At 41.3% G+C, this 10,215-nt stretch overlaps 2 protein-coding genes across 2 annotated transcripts; one reads left to right on the top strand and one right to left on the bottom strand.

The window, feature by feature from the left end:
- Positions 1-300: 300 nt before the first annotated feature.
- Positions 301-5,261, bottom strand: cd68 (CD68 molecule). Its single transcript, XM_083669351.1, has 6 exons — positions 4,871-5,261; positions 3,717-4,210; positions 3,133-3,252; positions 2,421-2,490; positions 1,834-2,007; positions 301-1,460 (listed from the first exon to the last, which is right to left on the bottom strand). The coding sequence occupies exons 1-6, from the start codon at positions 4,914-4,916 to the stop codon at positions 1,321-1,323; spliced, it is 1,044 nt and encodes a 347-aa protein (XP_083525477.1). The 5' UTR covers positions 4,917-5,261; the 3' UTR covers positions 301-1,320.
- Positions 5,262-6,297: 1,036 nt separating this feature from the next.
- ing2 (inhibitor of growth family, member 2) lies at positions 6,298-8,780 on the top strand. Its single transcript, XM_083667908.1, has 2 exons — positions 6,298-6,567; positions 7,281-8,780. Exons 1-2 carry the CDS (start codon positions 6,426-6,428, stop codon positions 7,970-7,972), a joined length of 834 nt encoding a protein of 277 aa, XP_083524034.1. The 5' UTR covers positions 6,298-6,425; the 3' UTR covers positions 7,973-8,780.
- Positions 8,781-10,215: the final 1,435 nt, after the last annotated feature.

Genomic DNA, 10,215 nt, shown 5'->3' with positions numbered 1-10,215 from the left:
CTTGAACCCAAAATATAAGCTTGTTTTATGCCACTTTATATAAACTATGTAATTGTATAGCTTCAAAACATGGTTAAAACTATTACTTTGATCTCATGGATGGTCAGTCCTTGTATCGATAACTCCATCTATAAGTTTAGAGAGTGGTAACATTTCTCCTGTCCCATCCCTCAGCGGTTTGCCCCAAAAAGTGGTGGGGTGACCAATTTGTTGTTTGAATCCCAGATTGCCCCCTTAATGCATGTTGCAAGACTCAATTAAAACAAAAAACTGTAGAAAATGTAACAGAATAGACCGAAATTGAGAAATGAATCAAACTTTATTTGGCAAGTTTTCTTAGATGATATCTTTGTTCATATTTGTTTAAGATACATGGCGCATAACACAAACATCTGTGTAAACAAAATCAAATCAAATACCCTCTCAATTATATGACAGGAATTTCAAAGCTATTATAACATAATCAACATGAGGAACTTGTACCTGCAGAAATATAGAACAGTAATCATATAATCAATATACTGTACTGTGTGATTACAAAGCAATCCCTTATTTAACTACCATAGACAGGCAAGAGCACTTCTCACTTCATACCAGGGATTGAGAGTGCATTAAGGGGTAAAAACACTTGAAATACGAATTGACAAAAAGCTTGGGTCAAATAGGAGAGTGCAAAACACAACCTGAACACAAAATGTGCACACAATTATCCCTTACTTAAAAACGTAACATGCATGTAACACCTGAAACATTCCCTTTGTATTACTTTTTGGAGTGGCATGTACCAAAAAACCCACAGATATAGATCTCATATAATATCCCTTAAATTGAAGAAAAACTACATTACAAAATCAAATAATTCATTACAGAACAGCATAAAATAAACATTAATCAAACACAATAATCACCTCAAGTCTGTCAGTTGGTGTTCTGTCTGTTTTCCCAAGCTCTCTGCTCTTGATATCCAAACTACAGTATGTAACACTGCAGAAGGTTTTATTAATATCTTGCTCTATAACTTGAGAAATCCCTTAGTCAAAGCCTTTCATGTATGAAGGCCTAAGTGCAGTAGTTGTAAGTCATACATCTTCTATCAAATATAAGGAGAAATCACAAAAAATAAAATTAATGAATTGACTTCAATTAAAAATGTGGACTGACACCAACTCTGAAAAATTTCCATACAGTTAGTTGACATGTGAATAGTTGGATAACAGCGTGAATACAAGTAGAAAACTACAAATAATAAAAAAAAAAAAAGATGGCTGTTGATTAGGAGGGAATGGCCTTTGGCCCCTAGGTGATTACTGGGTGACTCTTTCAGAGGGACTGGTACCCGTCCGTTCTCTTCCTCCTGCCCAGGAGGTAGGCCACCACCACGATCACAATGAGCACCAGCAAGACGATACCCACAGCAATTGCCACACGGTAGTCAGACGTGTCGGCAGGGCACGCATCAACTGTAACACATAATAAGACTTTGAGTCAGATCTAGGGTTGGATGCAATCTGTGGGACTTTTTCTATTCCCCACCCCTCAATGTGGTCTGTATATAATCCAGAAAATGTAAGCTTTTCATCTTTTGCAGCAGTATTAGATTTAATTAGAATACATTGTTTTATAAAACTTCAACAAGTTGAAGATCTAGTGTCATAGCAGCATGTCAGGGAGTATATCGAAGTGTCCTTGATTCCTCTTTAGCCCAAAACAACATGTTTGTTTTGGCAGTAAACTGAAACCTCTATTAGTGTCTTCATATTGTAAAAACACACAGTAATTGTCAAAATGACATTCATGTCTCAAGTTAGTACAACATTGCTATGGGACACCTACATTTGCCAAAATCTTTGTTGTTGGTGAGGTTGAAGGCCTGCATCCTATCCTGAGTGACATCCAGATAGAGCCCGTGTCCCATGTACACAGAATCTTTCTTGCAAGAATAGGAGTGGCCAACTGCAGCAGGGAAGAGACGCACCGACTGGTTCTTGCCGAAATAGGGGACGATCTCTGCAGCATTAAAATAAACAAACAACACAAAAGCATTTTTTGCACATTGTCTGGTATCCAAAAGAGAGGGTTGGTGAACATGTGGTCAAACCTTCTACATGGCATTGAAGGTGTTTGTTTAATCTGAAAAATATGCTATACTGGAAACTCTATACTCAATAATAAATCCCTGTCAAAATATGATACACAGGCATGGGAGGTTTTGTGTGATAGTGGCTAGTTGTCAGCGGACCAGTGTCAATATTTACCCATCTTGCTAAACAATCTCCCTGGACTCAAATATTGACGCAAATGAACTGCTGACATGACCTCATTGAGGAAGTCCAAGGTTTCAATCACAAGTGGGATGTATGATGTACTGTAGGAAAACTGCTGGCTAGGCTACTAGGTTTGTGAACGGCACATGACTGTACCTCCAGACTTGAACGGGTAGGAGAGGTTGAAAGAAACAGCGTTGACATAGACAGTGTTTTGGCTGGTGTTCTGAAAAAGACAGGAGACAGACAAGTATTAAGTTTCACAGTTTAATGCTAACAGACTTGTTTGTAATGCTGACTGCAATTTCACAGTATTGCTACACACATTGTGACCGTAGAAAGGTTACAAACCAACACAGTACACTGATTCATCACTGTGTCCCCACAAGGTTGCTACAGTTTCCCTGACAGAGACAGTAAAAATAGGCCTTTTGTCAAACAAGTTCCTCTTTACAGTAAAGGTTCCCTTTTTAAAAGTCAAAACACTTTGCCATTGATCATAACTTTGTCTGGGTCGTTATGGTACTCGATACATATACACTATTAATTGGCAGTACGATGTGTTACAATAATCTTGCCAATGGTATGAAATTGATGTGCTGTCTTAAATGCCAAAAGAAAACACACAAGTAGGCCTACATATTGATTCAAATTAACCTAATAATGTTCGTACACATCACTTGCATGTTTTATTACTCTTGCACGTTTGATACTTGTGTTCTAGTGTTCTATTAACGTGTATAAGCCGTCATAAATTAGGTTAACAATTATCTTTTGTCATAAACCTTGGAGGGATAGTCAAAGTCTACGTCAGTAACTCACTCATATCATGTAGACTATCTGGGAGTGTGATGTCAATGTCTCTTACCTTATTGAACAAGAAGGTGATGAAGCCCTCTTTGAAGGTAATGGTTAGATTGGCAGTGGATTTCTGACAACTCCCTGCAGTTTTTGTCAGCTTTTCTTGAATAATAAATGTACCGTTTGTCTAGAGAAAAAACAGAGATCAAATCACATCAAATTGCACTAGGGAGTGGTGCATAATCACTTCATGCACATGTAGCAGAGGTAGTTCTGTGAACTACACTACTGTGACTTGGCTTATGCTCTTGTGGCGCATCGGCAACCTGGGTTCAAACACACTCAGTCACACACATACAATGAGGAAATCTATACAGGTCATCTCAAGCTATTATATGCTATATGAATGATTACATGTTGTCAAATGAAGAACTGTCAAAAGTGAAGTTCTCAGTAGCTTAATGCATACTGTAGCCTACATTCACTGTGGTGAAACAATGAGGTGTTCAAGGTTTGTAAGAAGGGAAACAAGGGAAATAAGTAAGATTCATGGGTGATGCACTCTCATGGACAATGATACTCAGTTAGTGGAAATCAATTTGACTTTCAAATAATCAGCTGGTGTTCTTGGTGTTCAAGCTCACACTGTACCTTGTTATTTGCCACTCTGATCTGCAGAGCCATCTGGGCCATTAGACAAAGGCCGTCTCCTGACTTCAGGGTGTAATTTCCTGTGGTCAGGTTGGCACTGGGGGTGGGTTGGGGTTCAGGAGGGACAGCTGTGGAGGTCGATGCGGTTGTGGTGGCTTTAGTTGTTGTTGGGGCATCAGTATGGTTGGAAGTTGTGTGGTTGGCTGTGGTAGGACTGTGAGTAGTTGTTGGTTTAGGTGTAGAGGTGGTAGTTGTTGGTTTAGGTGTAGAGGTGGTAGTTGTTGGTTTAGGTGTAGAGGTGGTAGTTGTTGGTTTAGGTGTGGAGGTGGTAGTCTTTGGTTTAGGTGTGGATGTGGTAGTCGTTGGTTTAGGTGTTGTGGTGTTAGTCTTTGGTTTAAGTGTGGTGGTGGCAAGACTGGAGTCAAATTCAGAAGGTGGAAAAAGGCTGGCAGATGGTTTGGATCTATTGGTGTCCTCTTGGTCAGATGACAGCACTGACAGTGAGAAAGAGAGAACAGTCCATTAAAATGGCACTGTGGCAAAACCTACAGTAGACTACATGTGACTTAATACATGTGATAGATAAAAACATGTTAGGCTACATTATTGCCAATAGATTGCGGAAACACTAGTTTTCCAGGAAGAAGCCTACCTGTAGGCTATACAAAAATATGACAATTGATTCCCATGCGAAATCGTTAATAAATGTCTTGATTTACTTGGATAACATTTTGGGGAATTATAAAGTGAAAAGGAAACATGCCATAACAAATTTATATTATGTAGGCTATAGACCTAACACTGCCAATCCGCTTCACCAATATTTCCAAAACTGTGGGTATTGTGATTGCACACATGAATTTTGTTTACATCATTTTGAACTGGACCCAAATATCTGAGCCACTGCAAAATATAGTAGGCTATAATATTTTTCCAGAGTAAATTACCTTTTATTTTATCAACCGAAACTCCGACATCGTCACAATTGTTTGTGAAACATGCATAACCAAATGATAATGTGCAGAGGAATTGAGTTCACATAAATGACAGCCATTAATATATATATTCTCATAAAACATAACTTGGCGATTGACCGCATTAGAGGTCTGACGCACATAATCGATGTAGTAGGTTAAGAAAATCACAAAACTTACCTGAAACAATAGCGCAGAGTGCCAACAATAGAAGTGACTTATTCATTGTTACGGGTGATATTTGTCAGCGTTAATAAAAAAAAATAAGGTAGACTATACTTGTCATATACAGCACTCCTTATAGTGTCAGATAAATGACTCCAGCGGAATGATCAGCAGCGTTGCGGACTCATAAAACCAAGGAAACGAAACTATCGCGTTCAAGGAAGTTGAACTATAGACTCGTATATTGCTCAATGATGGACACCTCAGTGCAACTATAACAGCAGAAAGGCAACAAAACGAAAGTTATGGTAGTGTTCTGAAACAAATCAGCACAGGATTCAAACATATCAAATAAGCTCAATATTGTAAAGGAGACGCACTTGTCCAAGGGCTATTTAATTCAATAAAGGTTTGTGTAGCGTTAACGAGAATTCACATAAGACACAAAAAAACAGGAAGTCGAAGCTATCACTTCAAAACACACACACACACACACACACACACACACACACACACACACACACACACACACAAAGAGAGAGAGAGCGAGTCAAGTCAGGTGATTCACATTGATTCTCCATAGCCATAACACAATTGCCTCGGAACTTGAATATCTCGTTTGGTCTCTCATAAAGAACACAGTAGTAAGAACACTCTAGTTAAAACCACTGCAATAGGCTTCTATAAACAATAAAAGATTCTGTAAACATGTAAACATGTACCAACCCCTGCTTTGGAGGACCAAGTATCATAAGTGAGCCAATATCATTGTTATTTTACAATAATTTTCATTAGATGACTCTTAAAAACACACTATATGACAAGGGAACACTAGCTGACACGACACCGGCCATTAGAGGTCACTGTTGATACTAACTTCAGACGTCTTCAAACGCCAGTATCAACAGTGACCTCTAACGGCCCCCCGCCTTCACTCTCTCTACCTCTCTCTCTCTCACACACACACACACACACACACACACACACACACACACACACACACACACACACACACACACACACACACACACACACACACACACACACACATACAAATAAATAGATAGATAGGTACTTTATTGATCTATATCTAGTTCTAGTAGACCACTCTAGCAGCTACTGTATTGATAATACACTGGCTTCTGAATGGAAATGTTCCTCGTTGATTTAAATGCATTGCATATCAGTATGGTCCGAACGGTCAAACAAAAATATGATTTTTCAATGGTGAAGACTTCATCATTGGCTTTCTTTCCCGGGGAAAAAATCATGTTAACATAGCCTGCCTTATTATTGTTTTCAGCCAATCCAAATGTTAGAAAAGCGAATGGCCCATCCCCCTGACAAGTAAAACGCGACTACGCAGTGCATTGCCATAAAAGGAATGCACTTGCTCATGCGCAAACGATATAGTTTTGTTTGAAGTGAACTGAACTGCTGCAGCTTGCTGGCGGATTGTACTGCACAGTGAATATCACCCACGAAAATAATCAGAAACCTAGTAGAATATCGAATTGGACGCTATTTCTTCTCGATTTTTTGTGAAGTGTCTCGATGCGTCGGTGGAACAATGTTAGGCCATCACTATCCAAACGTGGAAAAGTCACAACTGGTCAGCTATGTGGAGGATTATTTAGAATGTGTGGAGTCCCTGCCCCTGGATATACAAAGAAATGTTTCTCTGCTTCGAGAAATTGACTCAAAGTATCAAGGTATTGTATTTTTATTTTGTCTTATCTAGTGCTTGTAAGCGTTATGTAAACGAGTCGATTTCCCAGATGGCTTATCATGTTTTACTTTGACAGCAAAATCAAAAACAGGGTGTGCACAATTGATCAGTGTGGGGCAAGAGCAAGTTTGAAGGCGAGTTTGATTAAACGTTAAAAGTTGGTCGAAATCTATCGTTCGAGTTAAAACCAGGCACTGCTATTGCCTCCGCAAAGTCAGGTCTGAGTTGGTTAGCTAGCACTAGCTGATCAGCCATTTTGGCAAGACCACTCTCGAGATATAGTAATGTAGTGAGCTAGCATGCCTGCTATAGCTGTTAGCTAGCGCTTTATTAGCCGATTCTTGTTTTTGTAGTTATTTTGCAAGAGGCGCGGATATCACATTATGGCCAGCGTCGAGAACTGGTTTTGTCTGTACAGTGGCAAGCGAGTCTAGTCTGCAACTGAGTTGTACGCCCAAGTGTGCTGCAACTAGGTTTGCCACTGGGACGACCTCCTGATCACAGTTGAAAATATGATCACTTCCTGAACAGCCTACATCGCCAATGCGGAAACAGTTTAGTCGTTGCACTGTATAAAGATCAATGATAGACATGATTGTGCATGTCATGCAAATCCGTATGCATTGTTTCTGTGTTCAGACGGAGCACCTCCCGATGTAACCTATTGGTAATTTTTTTGTGTTGCGCTCCTTGCAGAAGTCCTGAAGGAGGTGGATGATGTGTACGAGAGGTACCAGGGCGAGCAGGACGCTGCACAGCGCAAGCGGCTCCAGATCCAGCTGCAGCGTGCACTCATCAGCAGCCAGGAGCTGGGCGATGAGAAGATCCATGTGGTCACACAGATGACAGAACTGGTGGAGAACCGCTCTCGCCAGATGGACTCCCACTCGCTTTGCCTCCAGGAGCCCAGTGAGACCGAACGGGTTGTCACTGAGAGAAGGTCCATTCAGGAGGCACCACCACCAGAGCGCTCTTCAGCCCGCCGGCCGCGACGCCAACGCAACAGCGAGAGCCGTGACTCATGCCACGCCTCGGTCAATGGAGCCGTGGAGGACCCAGGGGAGGAGCTGTCCATGCAGCCCAGGGAGAAGAGGTCCAAATCAGCCAAGAAGAAGAAGCGCAAGGCCAAGCAGGAGCGAGACACCTCGCCTGTGGAGTTCACCATCGACCCCAACGAGCCCACCTATTGCCTGTGCGAGCAGGTGTCCTATGGCGAGATGATTGGGTGTGACAACGACCAGTGCCCTATCGAGTGGTTCCACTTCTCCTGTGTTGGACTGACCTACAAGCCCAAGGGGAAGTGGTTCTGTCCTAAATGCAGAGGGGACAATGAAAAGACTATGGACAAAAGCCTTGACAAGAACAAAAAGGACAGGAGATCGAGGTAGTGACGAGTAGTCATCTTGTCCCTGTCTTCTATGAAAATTGTTCGTCTCAACTATTGAACTGAGGGTTGAGAATGTCAAACTTAGTCTTGGCAAAATGTCATAATGTGGGCACACAATTGAACACTATTTGCTGCCAACGTAAATAAAGGACATGACATTGAACTGGTGCTGTTACAATGCTGGTGACCTACTGATGCCCATATAGGTTGAGAAGCCAGATGTTGCTGTAAAGCCTAAAGCTGCCATTTTCTGTCTGTATCGTTTACCTTTTAGTTAGACATGTATGTTTGTTACTTAATACACTTGACAGAATGAAATGAAAGTATCTCAAGAACCATCTTTTGGCTCACTTGTCCTCATTAGATAGAGTCTAGAATGGATCTCAATTGTGTTCTCTGCATTTGTAAAAATGAATATTATCTTTGCCCATTTTCTTGCCTTTCAGTATATTTGATTCCAAATAAATCAGTTTGGAGTCCATGAGTCTCAATTCATTGATCACTCTTGTATGAGGAAGGGACACATTTATTTTATATGGCTTACAGGTTAATGTCAAGTTTGAGGTTCATGTTTTTGTTTCCCAATTTTAATTGACCATTCTCAGGCACAGCACCTCAGTATCTTGTAGTGAATGTCTGCAGCACTGAAATAGGTGTTCATGTTTGTGTAGACTTTCCACTAGATATTCTTTGTCAAACTAGCTAAATATCTCGCGTGTGTAAAATGTGTTTTCTTTTTTATATTTATTAAAGAAGTAATCCTTGTTTTGTTGACAACATATTACTCATCATACCACCATGTTAGAGGAAGTGTCTCGGTAAGTGAAACTATTTACAAACATTCATAAATAAAAACTAAGTATCACAATATGGAGGTCCCAGAACCAACATCTCCCTCTAGTTTTATGTGTCTTCGTCCTCGCTGCTGCTGGACTCTCCGAACAGGTCGTCCTCTATGGTTGGTTTGGTTGCCGTTGTGTCTCCCGTTGATGTAAGCCTGACAGTGATGAGGGAGGGGCTGTGGCTGAGGCCTAGCAGGAGGCTGCTGCTGTCCCCTCCCAGGAGTGTGAAGCACTGGACAGGGGTATCAAGGGTAAGCACAGAGAGGACACTGCAAGCCTCCAGGTCCCATAAGCTGAGCTCGCCTGTGTGGGGATAGGGAAGGAACACACACAATATGACACTCATTCTACTTTCAACTATGTATGAACACACTCACTTCACTGTCACCTTGTGAATAAACAAACACTGTTTGTGACACACTACTATCATGTGAATGTGAACACAAACACTCTCATTCTATGATTACCTCTGTGAAGAAACAGACACTCAAACTGAATAAATGAAACATTTTATCTCACCCTTCTATAAAGGGACCCATGGCTGAAATTATATATGTATCTATTTTCTACCTGATAGCAGAATGGCTTTAGCTCCTCCTTTAGTTATATGAAGCTGGCTTGACACACCTAGTCTCAGACTTCCATAGCCAGAGATGGTCTTATGATTTCTCCTGAAGGGGTCCCACACCTTAAGCCTGGCCAAGACAACACAGAACTGCTCCAAAGATTGCATTTATCATATAATTGTAGATTGTTTTCAGACGACTCAGACTGAAAGACCAGAATGAATTCACAAAAAAACATTCAGTAAGTAAAACTATTACTTGTTACTTCCTGTGACCCCAAAGGCGACTCTGCTAGCATCATCTGTGATCGACACGCAACAGACCCCAGGCTCATTCTTCAGTCTTTTTCTCACCTTTAACATCACAACATGAAATTCTGCACAATAGTGACAGATACAGCTACATAATGTCAGTCAGACCAGTTGTGATGACCTATTCTTGACACAAAAATCATATCACTCTAATGTTAATGAAACCTATCTATGTCAACAGAATATAATGAGGCAGGCAGTATATGTTGATGGTGGGCACAGTTTGGCCCCTGGGGCATCATTTGAGGATCATAGGTGTATGGAGTGATGATGGCTTTTGCATACCGTCCCCTTCTGGAGGTCCCAGAGGGTGAGATAGGAGATGCGTTGAGTCTCACTGTAGTTGGCCAGGACCAGGTGCCCCCCGGGGTGGGTGAGGGCGGCTGTGTGGAGGGTCAACAGGGATGTCCTGTCCTCCAGGGTGTAAAGGTGGTCTTGGGATGTCACACTGAAGACACTCAGGTGATGGGCAAAATAAGAGCACACCACCACCTGAGGAAGAGAGAGAGAGTGACTGCAAATTCA

This window comes from Argentina silus (assembly GCF_951799395.1).
Source record: "Argentina silus genome assembly, chromosome: 1".
Taxonomy (NCBI): Eukaryota; Metazoa; Chordata; class Actinopteri; order Argentiniformes; family Argentinidae; genus Argentina; species Argentina silus.
The sequence above is the reverse complement of the archived record's forward strand: the minus strand, read 5'-3'. Positions and strand labels throughout refer to the sequence as shown.

Excerpts from the sequence above, each read along its gene's own strand:
- cd68 (XM_083669351.1), bottom strand. The coding sequence starts at position 4,916 with ATGAATAAGTCACTTCTATTGTTGGCACTCTGCGCTATTGTTTCAG. Across the intron at positions 2,491-3,132 it reads TCACCTTCTTGTTCAATAAG|AACACCAGCCAAAACACTGT; the intron begins GTAAGAGACATT and ends TGTCTTTTTCAG. Across the intron at positions 2,008-2,420 it reads CTACCCGTTCAAGTCTGGAG|AGATCGTCCCCTATTTCGGC; the intron begins GTACAGTCATGT and ends TTAATGCTGCAG.
- ing2 (XM_083667908.1), top strand. The coding sequence starts at position 6,426 with ATGTTAGGCCATCACTATCCAAACGTGGAAAAGTCACAACTGGTCAGC. Across the intron at positions 6,568-7,280 it reads AATTGACTCAAAGTATCAAG|AAGTCCTGAAGGAGGTGGAT; the intron begins GTATTGTATTTT and ends CGCTCCTTGCAG.